At 40.4% G+C, this 27,396-nt stretch overlaps 1 protein-coding gene across 1 annotated transcript in view; it reads left to right on the top strand.

The window, feature by feature from the left end:
- Positions 1-5,226: 5,226 nt before the first annotated feature.
- The window catches only part of znf407 (zinc finger protein 407), a 154,730-nt gene continuing 132,560 nt past the window's right edge, over positions 5,227-27,396 (top strand). The window contains exons 1-4 of the mRNA XM_085290913.1: positions 5,227-5,325; positions 8,568-9,295; positions 9,471-11,669; positions 17,996-18,110. Coding sequence (XP_085147039.1) covers positions 8,635-9,295; positions 9,471-11,669; positions 17,996-18,110 — 2,975 coding nt within the window. The 5' untranslated portion in view covers positions 5,227-5,325; positions 8,568-8,634. The remainder of the gene's footprint in view (positions 5,326-8,567; positions 9,296-9,470; positions 11,670-17,995; positions 18,111-27,396) is intronic.

Here is a 27,396-nt window from a genome sequence, read left to right as displayed (position 1 = left end):
CCATGAGGATGTTTAGATGACCAGCAGCAGTCATAACGTGTTGAGTTATGCTCTCTGTATTTCATGGCTTTGTGAACAGCAACCTCTCCTGTAGGAGCAATTAACTCCTCTTTCCTTATGTCCTTCATTTAGATCTGCATTAACCCAAATCACAATATTTAAGTGGAAACACCCTTCGTCTTTCCAGATGTAACATGGCATTCATTTTCTGTGCAATATTTAGCCTGTTTCGCCATATCATGAAAAGGTGGGGCTGAAATGAAACACCTCTTGGTTTGCAGTTCATTGCAAGTGCTGATGGAGAAACATCTTGTGCTGAGTGCAGTTTGAGCGCAGTGATGGAGTGAGCATGCATTTATTGTCAGCTGCATGATGATAGGAACCTGGATGGTTTTATTGTGGGTGTTTATGATAAAAATCTTGAGTGGCAGAGGTTTTGATATCACAAAGGGGGCAAAGGTTACAGAAAATTTATTTTTTTTTGGGGGGGGGGGGGGGGGGGGGGCGCAGTAAGTAGCTGGAGAACCAAATTTCCAAGAAAAGCGAGAAAGGAGGATTAAGTCTGCTGCACTCCACCCAGTGTTGTAAAATGGCACTTTTAAACAGACACGTTTTAGGAGCAGCTGCTTTTTTTGGTTAAAAAAAAAAAAGAAAACTTTCCCCACACTCAAACATGCAGTACATACACTAACACATAGATACAGAGCTCAAGTAAGCACAGAAATGTACTCCCCAGGTGATACCTCAAGCTCTAATGTGGTGTGAGGTAATGTTTCTAGGAAAGTATGGAGACGTTGGAAAGTAGGGAAGGGTGGGGGTAGGGGGTGTCTGAGGGTTGAGAGACCCTTAGTTTTCTGCAGCTGTGCTGTCTGCATATGTTGTTGTATTTGCAGCCAAAAAACTAAGGAGCTCCCCCCATGAATTCATCACCGCGCTGTTTTAACTCACATGCTCAAACTGTTTATCGAAAACTTAAGGCCTTCATATTAGGTCACCCTGCTAATGTCTCAATATGTCTTCTTAGCTTTCATTATGATTATGATGCCCTGGCAGGTTCCATACCAAGCCAAGCTACTGTAGGTAGTAGTCGCGCTGTAATGACACATCTCTCTTTCCCGCTATTCAGTTTTACTCTAATCCCTTACACTTATTTAGCCTTGGATTCTAAGAAAGAAAGGCAGCTTTATTTAGATCCATCTGAAACTCGATCAGCCCCATTTTGGCCCAGATCTCCTGAAGGAAATGTCAGAACTGGAGTGACAAGGATTAAGAGCCTAGTCTGAAGGAATGCTGCTGCACATGCCATCCATTTGCAAGCTGTGACTTTATTTACTATGGATGGGACAAAGTGTAAAGGCACGCCATAGCTGAGTTTAAAGTATAATAAAGAAACATGATTCAAATGAGTCCAGTTTTCCAGTTTTAGCACGAGTCAACATGGAGAGGGAAACCACTGAATAAAGTAGTTGCTGTGTGTCCTAAAAACCTTCAGACACATATAGCCTGGAGGTTTTCCCACAACCCCAAAATTCATAAAGAGGTTGTGGGTTTCTGATATCCTGTACATTTTTGAAAATGTTATCTTTTAAACTAAATCAAGGTGTGTGTATTCTCAGAGGCCTCAGACATTACAGCACCCTGTTGACAGAGACTAACCTATAAAACAAAGATGTGTGTTTACGCAGTGAGGTGATGCATTTTGGGACTGCTGTGACCTCATGCTCTTTGACCAGTACTGGTATAATAAAGGAAAAACTAATGCAGGCACACATGTGCATTTTGGAGGGAGAAGTGGGGCACTGCAGAGACCCGAGTCATTCTAAAGAAAGCACTAAAAAAAACTGGACCAGATTGAATGACTGAGGCGTAGAAAGCAATAGTGTGTTGTACAATATTTAATGCGTGTAAGTGAACAGCTTGGTACAAGTATATGTATTATAGGTAAAGTAAAAACAAAAAGGTAAAGTGCAGTATACTCAGAGTAAAATAAGAAATGACAAAGTTCTCACCTTCTAACACCTTCACCACTTCTGTTTTCTTTAAAAACTTAGCTGTCTGCCTTTACTTTGAGTCATCACTTAGCATATGACTGTAAATGTAAAAATTTACAAGAGAAGAACTTTAATTTAGCTGTAAATTCAGAGTTTGTGGTATTTTCAGAATTTTAATGTTCTTTTAAAAAGAAAGGAATATGCTGTGTTGTCAGAAAAGCTCTCAGCTGTGTGCAGTGTAATGATTTGGTCTCTAAAAAACAAAAAAAATCCATGGATAAAGACTTGTTCATGTACAATATCAAAACGGCACCAATCCTGGTGCAAATCCACTGGTACTGTTACTCAGTGTGTAAAGAACTAACTAAACAAACAATCTGAGGCAAACAATGGGGATTCTGACATCATCATTATTATTATTATTATTACTATTATTACTATTATTATCATTATTGCTATCATTATTATGGAAACAGGTTTCCAGTGTTTGAAGAGGTTTTGTAACATCCTTCCTTAACACAACATTACAACATTTTTACTCTAACATAAAACTTTTCTTTCGCTCTTTTTGTGAGCTGTGTCTGTAGTGGTTGCCATAGCAGCGCATGCAGACGTGATGCAGCTGTGGTTGCAAAGTGTAACAAAACGTGCAGATTGCTCCATCTGGTGGGGTGAAGTAACCCGTTGAAACCTATGGAGCTAAACCCAATGCTACATAATATTCAATTATGTTTAACAGGTAGCATCACCAGTGCCCTTACAGCAGAGTAAACTGACTCATATAAAGGTCCTCGAGCAGCCAGGTAGAAAATAGTCAGTGTCAAAAGCACTGAAGAGGAATGAGAAAAGAAGGTATAGTAATTCTGTGGTGAGCTATGCAAGTCCACTCTTACACGTTCCTCCCGGATAGCTTAGACTGGATATCCATTTCTTGGAAATTGGAGGTCCATTTATAAGACTAGGATAACATTTCCCTGCATATGTTTTCCTGCTACATTTTTCCAATGTGTCCCACCAACATGTTAAACTCTAGCAATGCATATTGTACAAACAGCCTTCAAAGTCTGATTGAAAGTTGGAGTTTAGTGAACTGACAACTAGTGGAAGCACTGAGTACGAGCACATAATATTTCACATGAACTATTTTGCACTCTGTTATTTAAGCCCCCGAAGCCCTTGCATATGTTTTAAAGTTACCTGAGCTTTAATAAGAATAATTAAGGTGTGATCTTATTCAATCTCAAGGTCTATACTGGAATTAAAGCTAGAGAAAAGGTAATGGTCCTTTATCACAGAAGAAATTTTGTCATATGACAAAATGAGATTAAAAATGATGAATGAATTTCCAGGCTGCTTCTGTTTCCAGCTTCAGGGTCCTCACAATGTGTGTGCTGGCTCACTATCACACTGTCATTATTGCGTATTGGGATACTCAAATGGAATAGGTGCCATTGTTAATATTATAAGTAACACCTGTGTTTTTTCTGCTCAGCTAACTCAGACGTCTGCTGTGAAATTCTTCTATTAAACATGACATTCACAGAGATTTGTTGCTAAGAAGTATATATATATATATATATATATATACACACACACACATGTATATATATATATATATATATATATATATATATATATATATATATATATATATATATATATATATAATTAGTGGGGATGGGTTAATGGGTGATTTTTTACTTACATCTAGCATAATGTAATTCCCAAAGAGTAGGTATCTGAAAATCTGAAACTTGGTATCCACCTGGTGTGCAGTGAGTTCTTAGAAGGTCTGAGAACAGCACATAAACAGTATCAGAATGTCATGCCCTTAAGAAAACACACACAAATCTGGCAAAAACCTGACACCTTTCCCTATGCTATCCAGATACTGTTAACTGAAGTATTACTGTAGGGATTTACCTTACAATAAAAAGCACTTTGAGGTAACTGTATTTGTGATTTGGTGCTATATAAATAAAGCAGAAATGGTCTCAAACACACATTAATACAGTCTTTTTTTATTTATTAGTCACACATGATGATGCAGGTGTTTTGGTATGTTGTCTAAGGACAGGCAAGTAAACACCTGTGGTTTTCCGTTCAGTGACGGAGGCTGTGACGTAGACTGTGACCTTCTGACTCCCGAGTCACAGAAATTCAGACTAAGCACTGTGCAATCTGGCTTTATTGTAAAGAGACCTTTTACAATTAATGACTGACAATGAAAGTTCAATATGGGGTGTGATATGAATCAGTGTTGAATTATTATACACCCAGTTTTAATGGGAAAAAAAGTTTGATGAAGTGTGGAAGCATGGAATGAATAACACTAAATATGTTTAGGAATGAAGGATTCTTTTACTAGACAGCTGGAGAAAAATGAATGATTAATCCTTTTGAAAAATGAAGCCTGGGAAAGATGGCATTTGTGTCTTAAACCATCCATGTCATAGAATTTTGACTGTGATGAATTAAAGACATTTATTGGAAAAATAAACTGCATATTCATTCCTGGAGGTTTCATTTATCACCTTCTGACCTGTCAGACTACTTAATCAATTAATACTGGTGCATTAATCTATCTTTAGTCGTTATAATGCTAACACTGTGTGTTACATGGAAGTGGTGATTCATCATAGACCCAACCATTTTAGAAAATAAATAAATAATTCACTGTGACAACCCTTTCATAATCTGTGGTTTTAATTTTCTCTTTTCTTTCTTTCTTCTGTCTTTTTTCAAAAAAAATTACCAGCACACTAAGAGAAATAGTTTTACTGAATTACTTCAACACTGTATGCCATAATCTATTATTAATACAGCATGAAAAGAGTAGTCTACCAGAAAACTAGAGAATTTCTTCTCAAGTAAAAAAAAACAAACAAACAAAACAAAACTTAATAAATACATACATAAAAAATAATTTTAGACATACGTGCATGATGTATTGAATTGCTGATTATATTGGTTTTCTGTAAATGGTGACTTTGAATGCATCACGTACTAACTTATGGCGTTCTACAGCATATTCAATAGTTTTACATTTTCGGTGTTAATTAGTAAGAACAATTAGTAACATATGTTTACCGACGGCTTTCCAACGACTAACTAAGCCTTCAAATGTCACGCATTTCAGTACTGTTACGCCGTTTTTCGCTTTCCCACAGAACCAGAATGCATCATGTGATGAAATCAGCTGATGTAGAAAAAAAAAAAACAAGAAGCCGCGGGCAGGAAGGCCGTCTTCTGTGACGCATGGCTCACGCTACGGTACGCCATTTGTGTCTAGCATCAAAAAGCGCGGACAGTGGAAATAAGCATATAACAAGAGGTAAGTTCAACTAGTATTTCACTGTACAGACATCTATATACTCGTATTGGCTTTTTTCAAACGATTGCGTAGTCTCTTGAGTGTTATAAAGTACTGTTCCTGCAGCATAGAAGACAGTTTCCGAGGTCGACGTTAGCCTCCTTTTTGGGCCTCTGTGCTGCCGTCGTTTTCCAAGCCTAGGACCTACAGAGACCCGCCTTATCTCCGTTCCGATTGGATGTTTCTGCCGATGTTGAAGTTTAATTGGATGCGTTGTGCGTATATCAGAAGACCGTTGGAGAACATGTTGCTAGCAAGTTAGCAACTGTATTAAGAAGTGGGGCTGTAATGTTTCAGTCTTCTAGTGTTTAAGAGTATGAATCATTCAAGCGATGAAATGAGCGGCAAAGGAACATGTAGGACTGTGGCACTGGCTGTCTCTCTCTTCGTTGCAGTTTTTATCGTGTTGTATAAAACATTTGTGGCTAACTTTACCAGTACTTCCAAGCTAGCACTGACGCCTAGTCGTTAAACTGCTTATATATCGACACATATAAAATTGGCAGTTTTTTTATTTTGTTGTTGTTTTTTTAAGTGGGCATTCAAGCGGAGTTGTGCACTGAAAGTAGTAACGAACTCGTTCAGGACCGCTGTCCGCTTTCCTTAGCTACAGACACAACACCGATAGAATTCTGCTGTTATAGTGAACTCACTGTTTGCGAGCCTATATATATATATATATATATATATATATATATATATATATATATATATATATATATATATATATATATATATATATATATATATGGACAGTCTTTACATGGTGATACTTCAGTTAATCCTGTAATCGTATGCTACCAAAATAAACGGTAGTTGGTGGTAGTGAGCACACCCTAGGATATTCTCAAAGTTGGATACTTTAAAAGTCTGACTGGATGTCCTGCATATTTAAATATGATTGGGTCCAAACCCCCGAGGTCTGTGTTATGGCCCCTTAAAAACAACATGTAAGGGTATTAAACTGTATTATACACTCACAATTAGCGTTGTTACACATGAAGAAAGTGAGATTCACCAAATAAATCTCATCAGCTCACCCACAAATACATGGAATAATAATTTGTGTGCATTATAATTCTTTCCACAGAAGAATATTTGATTGAGTACTGTAAATATTTGATTACTGTGATTCTTAAAATTTTATTTTGCCTGTATATTTGATTATGTATTTATTTGATTATGTTTTTATATTTGCAGCACATTTCGGTACTTTCAAAATTTGCAGTGTCTGTGCTGTTAAGTTAGTAAAATTGTTTTCTAAATTTTCATGTAATTAAAGTTGTGACGTGTTGAGCTCTCAGGGCTGCTGTGTAGGGAATGTCCATCCATGGTGAATCCATGGATGGACATTCCCTTTTCAGGGAATCCAGGGTGAAGGTGAGCTATCAAAGAAAAGTAATGAGCACAAAAATGTTAAATTGAAACTTAAATATAACATAATTACAATGGAAATAATGAAAGTGGACTGCATTGTGAATATTTAAAACTAAGCGCACCCTTACTGCTTCCATAGGAATTAAGAAGGTGAGCAGCTGTTAGGTGCCACTAATTAAATGCACTTAATTAACTGATCATTAGCAAGTGTCGGCACCTTTGAAAAGCAGACGTTTTGTCAGTTTTTTGGTCTGGAGCCTTTAGCTGTGTGGTAAAGCAATGCCAAGGAGTGGATGTCCTAGAAAATTCACCCCATGGTCAGACTAGATCAAGCTAAAGCTGGGCTCAAACTGTGTCATGCAACAGGACCATGATCCCAAGCACAGCAGGAAATCTACGAGAGAATGGCTGAATAAGAAAAGAATAAGTGTTGCAATGAGCCAAAGTCAACACCTCAGCCTTATGGAAATGCTGTGGTGGGACGTTAATGAAGCAGTGCATTAAATAAGCCCTGCAAAAACCTCAGTGAATTGAAATTTCTCTACAGTGATGTGAGAGCCTGATAAAATCTTTACTTTAAGTTATTGCTGCTAAAAGGGGGATCATAGGGGGTACTTAGTTTTTCCACAGGACCGGATAGTGACTACTTTATTTTTATATAGTTCCTGTGAATATGATATGTCCTCAATTTGTTTGTGGATCTAATGAAAAAGCTGCACATTTTAATTCATTGGCTATATGAGTGAGAAAGTAGACTGTGGAAAAACACAAAGATAGGAAAGGATTTGAGAGTGTCGGTTAGCCACTGAACCTGAGATACATTATTTACAAACAAAATTACACAAAAAAGGGGAGATTGAAATGTTTAATGATTAGTATTGACAGAAACCTTTTTGGTCAGATGAAGTCCAACTTGTTTGCCAAAGAACTGACGGGGACAGGTTTATTATAGTTAACTAACTAAACTAAAAGTACACATGAAAAATGTTTTAGTTAAAAAAATAAATAAAGATAAAAACTAGATTTTGAAAAAATAACTGAAATGATTTTGTGAACTTTGAACACTAAAATGAAAGAAAATGAAATATCCTTAGTCTTGGTAATTGTTAGTTTGGTGAAATATTTTTATTACTACTTGCCTGATGAGTTGTTAAAGATGTTAAATCATTCTGTGTTTTTATTACAATACCTGTACTAATTTTCCTAAATATTGCCTCAGACACATGCCCTCCAAACTAAACTGAAAAAATAAAATCCACCGTGGAAACTAACTGACACTAAACAGTTTTTTCGTTTTTAAATCCAAAACGAAACATGTCATTGTAGTCTGTCTAACTTGTATGTACAGAAGTTCAATCAAAAATAATCCAATTATTTAAAGAGGATATAATATTGGAGTAAATGGGGTAACAAAAGCAAATGAAATACACTGCAAAGACAGACATGTCAAGTAAATAAACTTCAAGGAACAATACTTGATTTGCAGTCCACTGATCTGTGTTGGCCATTGTACATTTTTAGTACATTTATCACACAAAAGGTTTGAATTCCAGCAGAACTTAAATAAGCAGCAGCCAATTTTCATGCTGGATGTCTGTGACTAACAATGTCTGTTTGGAAGCACTAGATGGCAACATTTACTTGTGCTTGGTCCGAGAATGCTGCAGAAGGAATACTTTTCAGAAGCTTGTTGTTAGCTGTTGTTTGTCTCGCTGAACTTAACTTTTTACTATTTCCTTTTCTTTTTTTTATAGCATACACTAAAGTGTATTTCAGACAAATAAAGATGTCTGACATTTTGTCTTCCATCTTCCCCCCTCTTTCAGGATTCTGAACCAGCTCTGATGATAGCGATCAGCTTCACTGTTGTGTGTAATCATAGCAGGATATGATATGGATGAAACAGTGATATCAGGAGAGGAAGCCATTGAGGAGAAAGTGGCTGAAAATAACATCAGTGGGCAAGTGCATACAGATGATGTGGAAATGGAGGAAACTGCAGGAGACTCGCCCAGTGCTGCTGAGCTCGATGAAGCAGATGAAGAAGTCATTGAGAGACCAAGTCCGAATTCTGCACCTAAAGACGGCGACAACCTCTGCACAGTTTGTGGCTTCTCAGCCAAATGCCCGAGATCACTGAAGATCCACTTTGCACGAAAGCACGGAAAGATGTCTGACAAAGCTGCACAACCTTTGGAGAAAAGTGCAAATATCTCTAATGTGAGTCCTGCTGAAATCCAGCAGGAGGCAGACATGGAGGCAGAGAGTGGCGCTGAGGTTAAACAGGAACAAGATTCTGATCGTGATGAACTGAGATCAGTCGCAAGTGACAAAGGCACAAACATGAAGGATGTAACTGAAAAGCAAAGTGTATTAGACAAACAGCAGGTAGAGCAAGAAGGAACAATCCCTACACAAGAGAGAAGAGTGAGCAAGCGAATCCCAAAACCCAAGATTATTCATTCCTGCAACTACTGTGGGCAAGAGTTTAGGGACAAGGCTCCTCTAGATGTTCACATCCAGAGATACCACACCAAAGACACCCCGTATACATGTGAGTATGTCCTGTTCTCCACAGTTCTAAGCCTTTAGCATTACATGTGAATTAAGCATTGGCTTAATATAATATTTGTAATAGGTAGTAGAATAAAAAATGTGCCTGTCTTTTTTTCTTTTCTTTTCTTTTTTTAAGTTATATTTAACAATTGTATCTCTGAACTGTCTTTCAGTTGATGCTGATGAAAGCATAGATGACAGGGAGGAGGCTGTGGATCCTGGCAGTAGCATGAAGGCTACTTCAACACGAGTGACCCCCAAACGCACCCTCAGCAGGTTCCAGCTGAAGTGCGCAAACTGTGATTTTAGGGTCAGCACAGCTACGCTGCTGGAGAACCATGCTCGTGTCAAACACCTTGACCAGGACTGGTACCGTTGCAAATTGTGCAACTTTCTGTCTGCCACATCTGAGTGGATGGATTCTCACCTGTCCTCAGATAGCCACATGCAGCAGCAGGAGAAAGAAAGCAAGAGCTCAAAATCTGAAGTATATGTCGACAGGGTAAGCAGAGATGGTGCTGGAGATGGTGCTGTTATAGATGACGTAGCTCAGATGCTCGGGGGAGAAGGGGTAGATACGTTGACAGGAGGAGAACAGGAAACCGACGAGGCAGCTGAGGCTGCCAAAGCCGTGTTAGCTGAGGAGGAAGAGTTAGAGCTGGGACCTCCCAGTAAGAAAAGAGGAAGACCAAAGCAAGGCTCCACAACCACATGTGGATACTGTGGCCTGGTGGTGTCCAACGCCACCAACCTCAGTGTTCATGTTCGCCGTAAACACAGCAAAGATTATGGCTACAGCTGCACTCTGTGCAACTACAGCTGTGTGACCAAAGGAGACATGGATCGTCACTGTTTAACAAAGAAGCATGTTAGACGTGCACAAGAATGCACAAGTAAGAACCCAATCACAAATCACATAAGTACATCAATTCAGGAAACCAAGGAGCCGAATACCATCGTAGAGACCACCGGCACAGAGGAAGAATCTGATGACACAACTTCCAAAGAACACGGTGGAGACGAGCAAACTCAGCCAGAGGCAAACCAGAAAAAAAGTAAATATGACTCTGTCAATGCCTGCAGCCTCTGTGATTTTGTTGCTCAATCTATTCCGTCCCTCCATCTTCACGTCAAGAGAAAACACACCAGAGATTTTGAGTATGTCTGTTTAGCGTGCAGTTACTATGCTGTAACAAGCAGGGAAATGTCCCGCCATGCAAGCACAGAGAAACACAAGCAGAAAAGTCAGAAATATCTGGAACAAAAAGGGAGCGAAGGACAAAGAGCCTTCGCACTCCCTCTAAAGCTGAATGATATCACGGAGCTTCCTGCAGCAAATTCTAACCCTGAATGTGAATCCGTGAGTCCCGCAGAGGTGTCTGAATCCTGTCCCATAGACAGTCAATCTGTGGAAGGCCAGAATACACCTGCGCCCTGTGTCACCACAGAGCTGGTTAATGATGTGCTTGTAGGTGGAGATGAGAAGCAAGCAAATGCAATTACATCTCCTGCTTGTGGTGAACCAGAGATGACCATTGAAGCGACTGAGCTAACAGCAGATTCTGAAGCCCAGCAGGATGAAGAATGTCAGCTTTCAGTCTCTGAGTTGGCACAGCCAGAGAGCCAGGAACAAGAGGGTAAACAAGCAGATGATGAACATTTAAAGGTAGACGTTATGACTAGAGACACACAAATGTCCAAAGCCCTTCCCTTTGATGCCTGTATTGTATCTGTGAAGTTCCTAGCTGAGCAGGAGCAGGCTGCACAGGAAGGCCTGTCTCTGGAAGGTGAAGCCACCATGATATGTTTGACTGGAGGATCACCAGTGACCTCTGGCTTAGTGTCTCCCAGCTCCGCATACGTCAAGAAGCTCAAACCCAAGGAAGCAAAGGTGAGGGAGGAAACCAAAGGAAGCAACTCTCGCATACGCTGCGAGGACTGCGGATTCATGGCGGACGGCATCAGCGGCCTCAATGTCCACATCTCGATGAAGCATCCTTCCAAGGAGAGGCATTTCCACTGTTTGGTCTGCGGCAAGTCCTTCTACACCGAGAGCAACCTGCACCAGCACCTGACCAGCGCTGCCCACCTTCGCAACGAGCAGAACAGTGTGGAGGAGCTGCCCGAAGGGGGCGCAAGCTTCAAGTGTGTCAAGTGCACGGATCGATTTGAATCAGAGCAGGATCTGTTTTATCACATCAAGGAGAAACACGAGGAGCTCCTGAGGGAGGTCAACAAGTACGTGCTGGAGGACACGGAGCAGATCAACCGCGAACGGGAGGAGAACCAGGGCAACGTGTGCAAATACTGTGGCAAGGTGTGCAAGAGCAGCAACTCTATGGCCTTCCTGGCACACATTCGCACTCACACCGGTACGTACGCTTGCTTTCTTGAACTGTTCCTTCTCCCTCTTTTTTGGACCTTGTTCCCACACAGTAAATATGCATCAATGCAGTATGTTTGTTTTTTTGTGTAAAAGCAAGCCACAGCTATGATTCTTCTTTTTTACTTGCGCTATTAAAAACAAGGGGGCACATTAATGAGGCATCTGCAGCCCACAGTGAGTTTGCTAAAACATTACATGACAACATAGTTTTAGGAAGGTGCTCATAATCCTTTGTATATCCTTTGTAAACCTCATCTTTACTGCAAATATTGAAATTATTAACTTGGTAATGCATATTTTAAGTGCTTGGAATTGCAATTTATCCATTTATTTCCGCTTAGAAAGCTGCTTGTGATTTAAAAAAGTGAAAATGTATCATATATTCACATACACTTTATTAACAATTGCACTTCCCAGTTCTTACACAAATGACTAAACCTTCTATAAGTGATACAGATTGGCTTGGTGGTTATTATCAGATTCAGTCCAGAAATTGCAAAAGGAAAGAAAAGCTGTCATTTGTGTAGCTCCTCAGCTATTAGGCCTTTGTTTTAGGTCCCAAAGTATTGGGCGCCTCTTCTTTTGGCAGTTCAAGCTAATGTTAGAGCTACTATCTACTTCAGCCAGGTAATAGCTGTTTCAGTAGAGGTGAAGGTAAAGACTGATTGAGCTTCAGACCAGCAGGAGAGACGCTAATGGACCCCAGATTGGGATTCCCTGAGCAACGCTTGGTCAGAGACATGTGCGACTCATAATTGATGTGTCCATTACTAGGACTCAGTTGTAATTATAGTCAATAAGTCTCTGTAAATGTGTTAAAGCTTAGGCTAAAAGCATTGGAGGTCCAAAGAGAGGTGGGCTAATAATTTAAAATAATCAATGCAGACGTATTCAAAGCCTTTAATTTCCCTCGTGTCTGTACGTCCATGTTTGTGCGCTCGTATGCCTGGTGAATGTGTGTATATGTCAGCCTTCATGGCTAGCTGATTATCCTCAATCCATTAAGATTTATCTTGTCATTTATAATGCAAAGCAGGCCTGCGTTGGTCAGGACTTCGGCTGGGAAATGTCCGGCAGGTTAAGAACATGGGGCTCTCCATTACTTTTCCCTGACCATGTGTATTAATTGCTTTTAAAATCAACTTAATGCAGGAACGAGATGTGAGGGCGCCATCAATAAATGCCCCTCTCTGCCTCCTATGGTCCATCCCCCTTTCAGCCGAAACTTTAATGGGACTTTAATTGAAGTCCATGCTCTGTGCTTACCATGTGTGTGTATGATTGTGCCCTTGTGTTTCTGTGTGTGTGTGTATGTAAATGTGTGTTGAAGAAAAGATAAAAACAGGATGGTTTGATATCCTGTGACAGTGGATGGTTTGTGTGGGGACTGTAGTTTTACTACGTACCGCTTTTGTAGTAAACACAGAAATGATACTTCCAGTATGTCTTATCTAAGTGCATACTGTGTGGTGTACTTCATAATCTAGGCTAAAACGATTGTATAGTAAATACTGTTCAATTAGTGAAACTGCAGTACTGGAATGTTACAGACAAGAAAACATCCTTTCTGCCAGTCACCTTGTGTGCCAAAGTCATATTTTTCACAGCTTAGACCAAACTGCTTAAAGCTGTAAGAATTAGAGGTTAAAATCTTGATGATTAATGTTGAGCTTCCACTTTCTTCTTATTAATGGTTAGTCTATACGTATTCATAATTCCACCCTCTGTCATAATTCTTGAGTTTTGAGGGCACTTACTTAGTGTTACTTAAGAAAATGAAAGCTTTGACACTGAGGTCCCAACTCGAGGCTTTGAGTCAAGGGCACATTCCAGGGGTTCAAATGATCACTACTTCATTTTTATTATTGTTTTTTTTTTTTTTAGGTTTACCTATTTTTATGCAGTAGAGTTGTTTTCTTGTTTATGAGACTGCATCTCCACTTTCCTTAATGCTGTCTTGTTTCCAGAAAGCACCCATTTCACTTCATTTTGACGACATATGTCAGTTGTTATTATTGCTAAGTTCCCTCATTACAGTGAATTATTCACCTTTTTATGTGCTGGTCATTTATTCTGGGAGTTTGTTTGTGGGGCCGACTGCGGAGCAGCACGGTGGGGGTCTGCCAGTTTCTGAGCTGGGAGCACGTCCAGATCCTTTTAATTAAGACCTAGTTTTTATTCACTTGATTAATCAGAGAAATCAGGAGACGGCAGTGGGAGGCTGCACACAGATTTGTCAATTTGTCCCTTAAAGGAATCGCATACACATGCTCGCATTTTGCCAATGAGGGCGCAGCTAAAATTTGCATTTTGAGGTAAATTGGTCACTTTTTCACTGGAGTGAGCTGTCTGACCTCAGACCGAGCCTTAAAGCAATGATAACACATGTTATCCACTCTTGCTAGTATGCAGGATGTAATTTGTGTTTGTAGCAATAGCCAGGAATTAAAATGATAGGTGCTCCACTGGTCTGCTGTATAGTGTTAAGTTTAAACACTTTAGTGATGGTTTAACCCATACTGGCTTTTGATACAAACATTTCTAGGATCTTTAAATCCTTACAGATGATTTTTGTCATTTAGCATGTGTAGAAGAAATTAAAAAGCAATTGACTCTTGTAATTTCTAATCATCACAGTGTATTTTATTTCTAGCCTGTTTTGGTAGCCAAGAATACCCAGAAAGGTTACATAAAGGCTGCTTTTTGACTGCTCCATTATTGTCGAGAGGTTGCTACAGCACGTAGATTCTCACGGTCAATTTGGACTCCCTTCCTGACGGAATACGTGTCTCATCCGAGAATTGAACCATGGAATGTTTATTTCTTACGCAAACCCCTACACATTAAACCACTCCATGCAACACGAAAAAACAAACAAAAAAAGGTCCCAAAGAGAAGTTGTTTTTTTTTTTTAAGGATAAAAAAATTAGATGCTGATTTATTAGAATAGATGAGATATATCTGAATAGATGAGATGCTGATTTATCAGCATTAAACTAATCAGCGAATTAATTTTTGGCAAATAAAAAGTTGAAAGCAGGACGAAAGCAGAGAGCAGACCAATGCAACACTGAAGTATTTACAGCTTTGGATTTAATAGCTCATTTTCCATGCCAATGCGTCGTGCTGCAGGACCCACCTTTCGCTGGAGGGTTCAGGGGGATGGGGGTGGGGGGGAGTGTACAGTGGGATGCTTATTCATACCTCTACACACCATCACCATCCACCCTTGAGGTGGTACCATATGCTGCTCTATAGACCTTAAATCCAGAGGGAGAAAGACAACGTTTTTAGCACTATAGAAACACAAATGGGAACGGCGGTGATTATGAAGCAAAGACGTTTATGATGACTCTAAACTTTTTGCTTGAAAGGGTAGAGTGAAGGAAGCGAACTGGAGTTGTTCAGACAGAAAAGGAGGCCTTATCAGGAGTTTTAGTCTGAAGTTATCTTATAGGATATTTCAGACCTATAATGGAAGGTAGTTGATTTGTGAAAAAAAAAAAATCAGTAAGGCAGAACAGAAATGTTCTTTATCTTCTTTTTGTTTATTTTTGCCTTCTTGGTTATTCGTGGAACGTGGTTTTACATTTTGTTTAGGAGGAAATCCCAGTTCGCTTTTACCCTAAATACTTACTTGATTTTTGGAAATGTTATACTTGGAAGAAAAGAGTGTTTTTTGTCTATAACCCGTCATGAGACTGATAAATTATTAGCATGTGTGTGTTTTTTCCCATTAAGCTGAGTTTATTAAGTGTGAAGTTTAAGTATATATGTCTGATAATGTCACGAGGTTTCTTTTGACTTACAGGCTTGAGTCCTTTTAATAGGAAGTGGGGGATATAGTGGCAGCGTTATGCACTGGGTGTCTAAAGAATGGTGGTATGGAGTTGCATGATGGGAAATTAAAAGTAATTTTGGATCCCGGGCCATATTAAGAGGCAGAATCTTTCGACTGTGTTGCTTCAGTGTTTCAGTTTGTCTTTAATGTGTCCGGTGTCTGCTTCTGAACTTTCTGGAGTATAATGCTGAACTCCTATAGAGCTTCTTTTAATAAAACCACATATTTTAAAGGTTTTTTGTTTTTTTTTGTGTGTTCACAGTTGCCATCAGACTTTTATGCGTGGTGCTTTTCTCTTCCTATCCTCCCCCTCTTGCATTCTGTTAAAGTATGTGTTTCACACTTTGTGCTGACAGGAACAGGTGAAAATTTTCCTCTAAAGAATCATGTTTAATATTCATGTGACTTGTGGCACCGCATTAACCATGTTCCAATGCACCCACTGTAATGCAGAGTAAATCTATTTTTTGCAGCATAAAACAAGTAAAAACAAGGCAACAGATTAAAATAAACTTTGACTGAACACCCGCAAGACTGTTCACAGATGAAACCGCAGTATTGAAACTGCAGAATAGTGGAAGTGGAAGCAAAATGTGTTTATTTGTATGAAATTATCAGCTATTATTCTTTTCCTCTAAACATGAAAGTTAAAGCCAAGGCTGTGACAGGGGTGTGCATCATGTGCGAGACGTGTGTGTGTGTGTGTGTGTGTGTGTGTGTGTGTGCGTGTGCGTGAGCACGTAGTGAAACATTGCAAGAGGTTCCTCTCTCCTCTCAGGAAATTAATTAGTCATTCCCTGTCTCATCTGGGATGTGCAGGAGCCACATCGCCCCTATGTGGATGGCAATATTAATTTAACATGACACTGCATTGATGGTCAATTTCAGTTTCACGGAGGCTGTTTAAGTGGAGTGGTAGAGTATTAATGTGATAAGATGTGAGAACTGAGGGACGTTACATCGCTCTCCTTTCTGCCATGTTTCATACTCAGCCAGCCATCTGGACAAATCAGCTCCCCACGCCCCTCTCTCTCTCTCTCTCTCTCTCTCTCTCTCTCTCTCTCTCTCTCTCTCTCTCTCTCTCTCTCTCTCTCTCTCTCTCTCTCTCTCTCTCTCTCTCTCACACCTCAACTTTAGGTTGCATATGACTCTGTGTGTGTGTGTGTGTGTGAGTGAGTGAGAAGGGGGAAGAATGATTGTCTCTCCTTCTGTTTGTCCACGGGTGATTATTGTTTATGAATATAATGTGTGTGTCTGCAAGCGCATGCAAAGGTGTGAGGTGGGGCTCTGAATCTAGATGCAGGTAGGTGTAGGTGTGACAGTGGGTGTGGTGTGAGTGTGTGCATCTGTCTTTTTTATGGGTGTTGCTGAGTTTGTTTTGTAATCTTTTTTTCTTCTTCTTTTAATTAATGTGTGTGTGTGTGTGTGTTTATGGGCCTTGTTAGCACAGGCTTGCCTTTCAATCTTCGTTACCGGCATAAAATTCAATGTGTCGTACTTCCAGCTCACAGCAAGTGAACCGTGTATGAACGAATTAGTAATCTACACAAAGTGCTTAATCAAATCAGCGGCTGCCCCTGGAATAAATATTGTACAACGTCTTGGGATATTCACTGGGAGAGGCTGAGGGTTTGCTCAAAGATGCATACGTGGATATTACACCAGGCTGCCACTTATATTGGAGTGTCATACTGTGCTGTGCCGCTGTTGAACAAAATATTCATGTTACTTACTAATTATAGCTTGAATCTTTGAAGAAATGTAAACTTGCATTTGTAATAAGCATTTTTTTTGTGTTCTATATTTAAAATTTGAGATGGTGTAGCATGTCCAACGTTTTTTTTTTCCTTCTCTTTGAGCTGGTAGATGTGAGTGCATCACAGAGATAGTACAGGCATTGGCCCTCACCCTCGCTCTGCTCTTAAATGATGAATAGCAGGAAGAAGCTTTGCCACTCTCTCAAATGCTACCCCGCCCTCAGGACTTATTAATGACAATAATTAGGGAGAAACCTCCCTGCGAAGCCCGCCAGAGTGATTAGCGCTTTAATGATGGAATGGGCGGTAGTGAGCGCACACAGAATTGATTTACGTATTCGCCCTGACCTTTGGAATCCAATTTACGCATCCACAGGCAAAGGAAGAGTAGGTAAGAGATGAAGGAGAGTGACAAGGATAGATAGAGAGTGAAAGAAGAGCTGCTTGGCACTTGGAGTGTGACTGTAGTTTTTATGGGGGCTGGAGTAAGGGCATCTGTTTCTATAATTCTGAAGTCATTTCGTAGCTGTGAAGTAGATTGAAGCCCTAGCACAGAACTAATAACAGTTCTCCACGCCTGGCATTGAAAAATGATCCGTAATGTAAAATCAGATTTCTGCCCAGCGCTTACGCAGTCGTGTTTTATTAAAATTGCCGTTTCTTTCAAACATAATATTATTGTTGCATGTGATTTCTCCGTGCTGTGTTTTGCAGGGTCTAAGCCCTTCATGTGCAAGATCTGCAACTTCGCAACCGCTCAGCTGGGAGACGCCAGGAACCACGTGAAGAGACATCTTGGCATGCGAGAGTACAAATGCGACATATGTGGGTGAGTTACTCGGAGTATGCCGTTCTTAAGGGTAACAATTCGCAGAGTCGAGGGGGGTCAAACAACGGCTTTGCTCACACAAATTTGGAGTGAAGGATGATCCAGTCATTACAGCTCTGGACATTTACAAGAAAAAGTCAAGCAATAACATGAAAATCTACGAGTCGGGGAATGTGTTTGTTTTAGTGTTACATCTAATGACTCTCACCTGAGGATTCAATTGCAAATCAATAAGAACGTATTTAGTCACTTGTCTCACATTTGATTGGATGCACATTTCTAATAGAGATATTTCACAGTTTGCTGAAAAGCTGCCGCAGTTTTCAAGTTGAAGCTCAAAATTGAGACAAGCGTTTGGTTTGCTCCTCCTGTTGAGTGTGGCCTGCTGATTATCTATTGTACAGCCCACTTTAAATTGCATTTGTCTCAGGCTAATTCATAATTCAAACCCATTTAACCCTGCCTGGTCATAATAAGAGACGTGGCATTGGTTTGCTTCATTTGCTAATGTGATGCAGACAGCTTTTTATACTTATCTGTCACACACGTCCACAGATTGTGATTAGTTTGCCTTTTGAGAACCTTGCTGTCCATTTAATGCCTTAATGTTCTGTTTGAAAACCCAAATCCATATTCTGCTATTTAATAAGAAAGTAAACCGATCAATGTAAAGGGATTCACTATTTACAGAAAAATTGTAGCTGTGCAAAAATAATCGAAACAAGGTAAAGGCAGTTTTCTTGTATTTATTTCTTGTGACGCTCATAGTGGCAACAACACCAAAAGACAAAACACAACAAAAAACACCTGGAAATCTGAGCAGCGACGTCTTTTTATTCCAGAAATATTGGCTCAAGTTACCCAAAAATATTCAGCACGTTTGGGTACAAATAATTTTCTTTCAGCCAAACTACACCCTCCAACCACAGGAAGAATGCAGATAGCTAATGTTACAGCTTGGCTGAGGGTGGCCAGCTTTATGTTTGCATCCTGTCATGTTTGGCCTTTTCAAAGTGGTAGATGCATACTTTGATAACATTATTATCTTTAATAAATGGTTAAAAATGAATGGATAAATAAATGGTAAATAATGTTTAATCAATCTTAAATTTAGTTCAACAATGGCAGGCTTATTAGTGTTTACTGATTGGTTAATAGGTGTTGAATAAACCATCAACAAGCATTAACTGGGTGGTTAAAGTAAAGTTGAAACTGATGTTCAAAAGTCTTTGTATGTGGTTGATAAAGTCTGTGTAATGAATATTTAAACTTTAATTAATTTTTACAGATAACTTTATATTATAATTAATGCAAAACATGGAAATCACAAGGCTATGAACTTTGAGGGTGTGGTTGGTATCCTGTGTCTTTCACTGTTTTTAGAAAATGTTTAGTTTTAATTTAGTTTTTATTAGTTTCAGTGTTAGTTAAATTACTATTATATTAAATTGTATTATTGGAGTCATATAAATGTATGCAAGATTTAGGTAAATCCGTACAAGTATTACAGTAAAAACACAGAACCTTTTGAAAGCAATTCACTCACAGTCTTATAGACATCCAGACTGTCTATCAGTGCCTCATATGTCATAAAAACTTTACTAAACCAACAAAGAATAAAACTTCCTCTGATTTATTTATTTTTTGTTCTGGTTTTTATGACCCCTCGGCTGTAAAAGGCTGTTGAGGTATTGTCATCATCCCGCCGTGCAGGCAGCTTGGACACCTAGGTTTGTAAATGTGATAACTCGAGAACAAAGTGATGTAGGAGCTTCAAATAGATACCATACTGCATCTAATTAAATCTTGGATGAGTTCAAATCTCATAGGTCAAGTTTTCTGAAAATCTTGTGAAATCGATTACTCAAGAAAGAAGCACTTAGGATTTTCAAATTGATACCAAAGGTGTGTCTATTAGGAGGCTGAAAGGCAGCACTGGTGGTTGCCAGTATTTTTTAGTTAGTTCACAAAGTCTTTTCAGAAAATGAAAGAAACATGCGCTTTGTGTGAATGTGAGAGTGAATGAATAGTGGAATCGTAAAGCACTTTGGGTGCCTAGAAAAGCGCTATATAAATGCAATCCATTATTGTTTTTCTATGTTGCAACAACCTCTACTAAACGGCAGCATTTGGTGGCCTCAGACTCAGGACACAGTTACAGCAGGTTGTCTTGACCATGTCTATAAACCTAAATGCACTGACTTGCTGCTGATAAGGCATAAACGAACAGTTGAACAGATGTACCTGATAAAATGACCAGTATGTGTAAATAATATGAACAGAAATCATACTATAGTAATGATTATTTAACGTTAGTAATTCTAATTAATGTTATAATTACTAAATATAATGTTAGTTATAACCTCAGGTTCGTCAAGATTGTTAAATATCACTTTATAATTATACATTTTAGTTTACAATAACGAAAATTATATATCTTATCAGTTGACCATTTATTAATCATGTTATTATATCCCTCTGCATTGTGATATAGTTGCCAGGTGTAGTTTGGCAAAAAGAAAAATGATTTCTACATTAAACTTTTCACACCAAGGTTTGCAGATTTATTTATTTTTTGTGAGTAGCTGGGTCTTGATTTCTGGAAAGCAACGATTAAAGCTGAGTTCAAATGTATCCTGTTGGCACTTTGAGCAGCACCAGGCCAGTGCCGTTTGCTTCTATTATACAGGACAGGCTGAAAAAGAAATGAATAACACGTATATTTCATTTTGGTGCGTACCATCCCTTTAACATGCGAATCCACTTACTCCAGTCCTTAAAAGACAATTGTATTGCTGCTTTTTAACTATCCATTTATTTTGCTTTCTCTTCTGTACAAATAATCCTAATTGGAAGTTTATGTAGGTAACCACCAGCCCACAAATACCCAGTAGTGCAAGAGTACAGTTATTATTGCACTACCGTCTACCCCCTACATGTAGACCATATGTTGCGCTCAGCTCCTTTCATTCCCGTGGTAGACCTCCTCATTGCCGTGCCATGTTCAGATGGACGTGTTAAGCTGTTTAACATGCAGACGGGGAATACAATAAATTGTGGGATTTCCGGCTTTGTTCCCGTCGAGCTTCTGCAGCTGCACGTTCGCTAAGATGAAGACATATGCAGCGTTATTAGTTTCTCCCTCTGTGTGATTCTGTATAAACCGTTCCGTTTAGTTCAGTCACAGGCCGACTTTTTTTCCCCGTTGTTGTTCTTCTAAAGCCGAGTGGAGCAAATGTGTTTATTTGCTCCCGCTGATGTTCGCAAACATATTACAGCAGGAGCAAACAAGCTTTGGTTTAAACACAGCTTCTCCTTTAATGAGAGGAAAGTCTCATGTTTCACAAGCCCTCCAGCTGAAAAACCCTCCTCTCTCCCAAGTGCTGCAAATGTGCTGCGCTTTGACCAAGTATCTGACTTTACATACACACACACCCATGCACGCGCACATAAAGCATACACATATACGTACAGAACGGTTCTCCAATATGCCTTTAAATGGGACTACTAAATACGGCCTCTGGTTTCACAAATCATGCAGATGGAGGAGCTATGTGCTGCCAGTGCCAGCCACTGGTGACAAATCGGCCCCTGTGTGTGCTTTCAGTACTGACTGATCACCGGGCAATCCCTCGTCTTGACTAAAGAGCAGCAAACACAAAGAAACCCACAGACACACCCTCATTAAGGCCAGAGCCATACATTCACATAACCTGCTCCCCCTTCCCAAACTTTTCACATTTCATGATATGTCCTTTAATCTGGATCCAAAGCACGCTACTAATGGATGACTGTGTTTCAGGTGTAATGTGATTACCCGTTTTGTTTCGGGTGACCTAGAAAAAGTGAGATTATAGCGCAATTAAGCTCTGCTTTCTCGACGGGCCAACTTTTTTGATTAACCAAATACGTTTGTTTGGGGGGATTTTTTTATATTTTTTTGGTCTTTCGTGTGGTTGTGTAATCGCAGTTTATCATGTCAATTAACACAAAACTCAGTTTGGGTCCTGTTTTTCTTTAACTATCTATCTAACTGTAGTTGTATCAGTTTATTTTACGCTTGCAGACTCTCAGGCATCCATGTGGCACAGAATTCTTGGATTAGGTTTATTGGCGTTTTGTTTAAGCTCAGCACATTGTTCCTGGGCTTTTTCTTTCCTTACAAACAAACAAAAAAACCCTCTCCTTCCTGCTCACTCACATCGATTGCCGCGCTTCCTTGTTAAACTTTCAGACTGGAACATTTACCCCAGCTCTGACTCTGTGATCGAGTGGACGTGCTGCACCTCGGCTGTCCACCTCACTTTAGCTTCGACTCGCCTGCCGCCGCTTTCTTTTCCAAAGCGGGGGTGGGGCAGGGAAGTTGTTGATAGTTAAAGATCATATTGTTGTGGCATTTAATTAACAAATGCAAATGCGAGGCCAAGACAGATTGGAACCCTTGACCATGCTGCCAGTCAAACTTGAGTGTGCTGGTCAGCGCCGCGCTCATCATCCCGACCACTTTATAGGCTTTCTGCCTCCCCAGTTCTTCTACCCTCCCCACATCTGTTTGCTGCTCATATAAACAGAGTTTTTTTTTTTTTTTAATTTTAAAGACCCATCTGTATAAACTTTGCTATAAAGATCTCTTAAGGTGTTTAAAAAAAAAAAAAAAAAAAAGCAGAAAAGCACATATTTGCTATTAGCACGAGAGATAAGATTTCTCATATTTAATTGGTTAAAAAAAACCTCGGAGCATGCAAGATGGCAGATTGTTGCATTTCCTCCTGGCATGTTTTGTCCACATTGGGGCTTGGCCACTTAATGAGCTTCCTCCTCCTCCTCCTCCTCTCCTCCATCATCTAACAGAAAGGCCGTGGATTCAGCATTTTCACCCTCCCGCTCTCTTGTCCTCCCCAAAGATGCAATGGAGATCCAGTGCTGTTGTAGGTGTTAAATTATGCATAAACAGTCTAAATGTTTTGAGGCATTGGTTTAATATCTCAGCCCAGGCCTTAGAAGTATTAACACCATCATGGACATGGATTGTCCTCTTGTGGACTGAGGTTTTATGATCGTGGGTCATAAGCTGCCTGTTTGCTAGTGTCACTTCAGGAATTTTAGCCCCCCCCCCCCCCCCCCCCCCCCCCTCCCCCAAACAAAAAAAGAAAAAAGAAAAGAAAAAGTTTCTTTCTTGCAACACAAAAAGTTTCCAGCATGCTTAAAGTTTGTCTTCACTGTAGAGGAAGCTGGATTGTGTTTCTCCCTCCCTCCCCTTACTTAGCGTTGGAGTATATATAGTCATGTTTTCATGTCGGGTGTGTGTGTGTGTGATTTGACTGTTAACAGGATGGGGTTGGCTCATGTCAGGGTTTTTATGTCCCCCCTGTCTTGTGAGATTGTCTGGTCTGTTCCCAGAATAGCCCATCAGTTCCGCCCTGCATGGCTCATCCCCTGTAATGTGCCTTAATGCCCGGGCCTGTATGAGTAGTGTGAGGCCTGGCAGTGACAGTGGAGGAGCATCTTAGCTTGCTGCTTATCCAGAGAAAGCCGTCACTTAACTCAGCCCCTCTATTGTCTATCCACACCCCTCTCCTTCTCCCCTGAAGTGATTCTCTATAATCCTCAAACAGATTCTGGTTAGAACTCCCTGAGAACTATTTTTATGTTGTTTTTTTTTTTTCCTTCTTCTCCATTTAAACATTAATGGTTGTTGCAGATGAAGGGAAGGATCCCTATGAGGATGATTATAATGTCACTCCGCTGATCTCCCGCCGCCCTGAAATAATTGTACATCATCGCTTCATAACGTGTCACGGGGACACGTTGGTGGCGTGCAATTAAAACCGGAGAATATAATACACCAAATTACTGCCTGTCAGGCCTACGAACAACACGCTCGGTATTTGAGTTACACTTAATCATCACGTACATTAGCGATTTTGCTAAGATCCCTCCACCCAAGCCTCTCCGCCCGTACAGCAAGGGCGTGAAGCACGCTGCTCCTCGCAGGCTGCTGAGGGATTGTGTTGTGTGATAATACAGCTCCAGGATAGCTATGTATTTGTGTTAGAGTTAGACCTTTTCAAAACTCATTGTGCCCTTAATGATTTAGACCAAGAGTGTGCACCGCATGTTGGCAGGAACTGTAAGCAGGAATTTTGAATTTATTAGCACAGAACAATAAGCCTTTAGTGTTTGCATATTTCATTGGCTTCGTTTGCAGCCTTCAGATGCTTGTAAATATGCAACTCGATGCACTTTAAGTAAGAGAATTAGAAAAATAAAGCATGAACATCTGAAAGAACACTACTAATCTTTTTTTTTTGTATTTGAATATACTTCATTAATATTTGTGTCACACCTAGAAGTTGGTGTACTGACCTTGACCCTCCAGTAGATCCATGAACATCTGCGTGGATAACGCGACAGCCACATATTCATATATCTGTTTTATGTATTCCTTATCTCAATTCCTATGACCTACTTACTTGATGAATCTGCTAAGATTTCTGCCCATCACGTATGGAGCCTGGCACTTGCTCCCATCAGGAAGATGTAGTGCTGTTTACCGCTCCGGACACTTTAGCGTCTCACTCTGGGAACACGGTCCTTGTCAGTCAGTGTAGACCCCTTCACCAAAATAAACACATTTTGCTCTGATGCATTTAACTAAATTTAGTGTGCCATTATCGGAAATGAAATAAGTAACGCTAAAGGTCATTTGGAAAATAATGCAGAAAGTCTGGTCTGGAAAGGTTAAGTATGTGACGGAGCTGTTCTGATGATAACGAGGCCTGCGTATGGCTCAGAGAGCTCTGCGTTCTGGTTTGACTCGACACTCCGCGATCGCTCTTTATGACCAAGACAGCTTTACAGCCCGTTACCCCCCATAACACGATAAAGCGCAGCATAATGGATTGGATGTGTTTAGTAGCCTTGGGCTGATGTTTGTAAAATTAATGTTTTTTGCAATAGAAACACACTCTTGCGCAGGCACATGTGCACACACAGGAAAAAAAAAGAAAAGAGCAGGAGGGAGAGCAAAATGTAGACAGCGTCGATGCATCAGTATAAATCCACCGGTGTGCAGCTTCACACTTTTATAGTGAACTGTCAAATTCTTACTTCCTTGCTAGTGACGTGTCCTCACAGGTATCTCCGAGGTGAGGTGCCAACAGGCGTGCGGCTTTATCAGTTGCGTTTGTGTCGCGGAGCCTCACGCTCAGCAGAAAGGCAACAAATGCTATTAAATTTTCACTTCAAATTAACACGAGTGCAGGTGCTCACGGAAGACAAAGTCTGTTTTCTCGGTTAGTTTCACGTTGGCGAAGGGATGCTTTTGAAGAGTTCGGATTGGGACCCCACTCAGCATCTCTGAGCGCGAGAGACAAAGAGAGAAATTGCTGTCAGCATATCAGTCCTATTAGGTTTTAATAACAATCTCATATTCTTTAGCGGGTCCACAACAGGGGCCTCAGGGCTTCATAATCAAACCATTTCCCTTTAATCAAACACAAACCAAAACAAACACTGGGCTCAGACACTTAAACGGCAACATCAGTAGTTAAGCTAAGCAGCCAGCACAGCACATAAGCGTATGATTGTGAGTTATACAACTCTTGAGGACCGGCTAAGTTAAGAGGCGCATGCAGCTTCTTTCCTAAAACATTAAACTTGTTGTGGTCTCAGCCTTTTCTCAGTTTTTTCTTCTTCTTCTTTTTTCATCACTTTGTTTTTGCTAAATCTTAACTTGCAGGGCAAAAATGAAGAGAAGTAGACTAACTTTGGTCTCACAAGACCCTTTTCATGGTAGCGTTTTTTACACTTTTAATTTACCTTCTAAAGACCGATAGCAGCAAACAGACGCTCTGTTAGTTAGGAAGCACGAGCACGATAAGTTTTAATCCCTTCGCCACAAACTGGGACAAAGGAGGTTCAAACTTTATCCTGAAAAGTTGATAAATGATTCAAAAAAAATATTGCTGAACAATCCATTCTATAGAGCTAATCATGTCATAGGTATATTGTAGGAGGAGGGGGAAAATAGAGAGAAGGAAGTTAATGAGTGATTAACAACAGCAATTAAAAGATGAAGAGGAAGGCAGATGAAAAAAGGGGTGTAATTAAAATATCAGTCCTCTCATTGTCAGAAGTGCGAGTGTCATCCATTGTGCACTTATTAAAAAGCTGGGTGGAGGAGGAGGGGGGGAAGGAGCGAACGGGTGCTTAATTCCAGGAGCCCAAAGTGTCTGGTAATCTGCCCGTGGATGGAGCTGGAAAAGGCTGTAACTCATGTTTAAGTGTTGGGGCCGTGTCATTGCAGGTTCACAGTCATGCATTTCTGTGTTGACACCCATCGGGGCAGGGGATATTTGGCAGTCAGGAGTAATTTAACTTAATTAATGGGATGCATATTTGATGGAGGAATAAAATATCCCAGCTCAGCAAAGTGGAAAAGGGGAAAGATTTAGTGGGAGTTAAAGGTGGAGGGGAGAGTAATTTGTGCATTCAGTTACCGGCTGCTTGAGAGACGGAGAGAGAGAGAGAGCAAAGGAAAGAAGGAGGAAAGAGAGGGAGAGAGGGAGCGTGCGTCAAGGCTGATAAAGATGGCAAGAGGGAGAGAGGAGGAAGCGGAGGGGAGGATGAGAGATGAATGGTTGACACAAAGCTGAGCTGATGTGTAGAGGGGAATGGGCTGTCCCTCCATTGAGAGGGCCATCAGACTGACAAAGCTTGATTTAATTGATATCCGGACTGAGCCTTTCTCAGCGCAAACAGACACATTATGCTGGTTTGCAAACTTGTGGCAGAGCTGCCGACTGCCAAAGGCCTTTTTAATATTCATGAGGGGGCTTTTAAGGGTGTTCGGTAACGCTCTCCTTTTCCTCCGCTGCCGCTCGCTTTCCCAACACGTCTTTACTACCGTCACGCGCACACTTTACCTTCCACTCACTCACACGGCAGCGTCCCGACACGCTGGTTCTCCTAGACAAACCGGTGGCCTGACGAAAAGCCGTCACGCTGCTCTTAATCTCCCCTGGCACTTTTTAATTGACTTCCTGTAGGTATAGATTATTTTCATGGCGAGTCCGCCACCAAGATGTTTGATACTGTCCCGGAGACTGGCATCTGGGATGTTTGTAGCTCACCGAGGATGACGCCGCTATCTCTGTCTCTGTCTCTCTTTTTTCCTCTCCTTCTTCTCATCCGTCTCTCTCGCTCTCGCTGCATGTGATGGCCAGACTTATTGAGGGAACAGGGGAGACGTAAAATGCAATCAGTCATTGCCATCATCATAATT

The sequence above is a fragment of the Mchenga conophoros genome, linkage group LG11, assembly GCF_057382185.1.
Source record: "Mchenga conophoros isolate Kocher_MC1m ecotype Shallow Benthic linkage group LG11, M_conophoros_male_GT1.1, whole genome shotgun sequence".
NCBI classification, from domain to species: domain Eukaryota; kingdom Metazoa; phylum Chordata; class Actinopteri; order Cichliformes; family Cichlidae; genus Mchenga; species Mchenga conophoros.
Note: the sequence above shows the minus strand (reverse complement) of the source record. Positions and strands in the feature narration are given on the sequence as shown.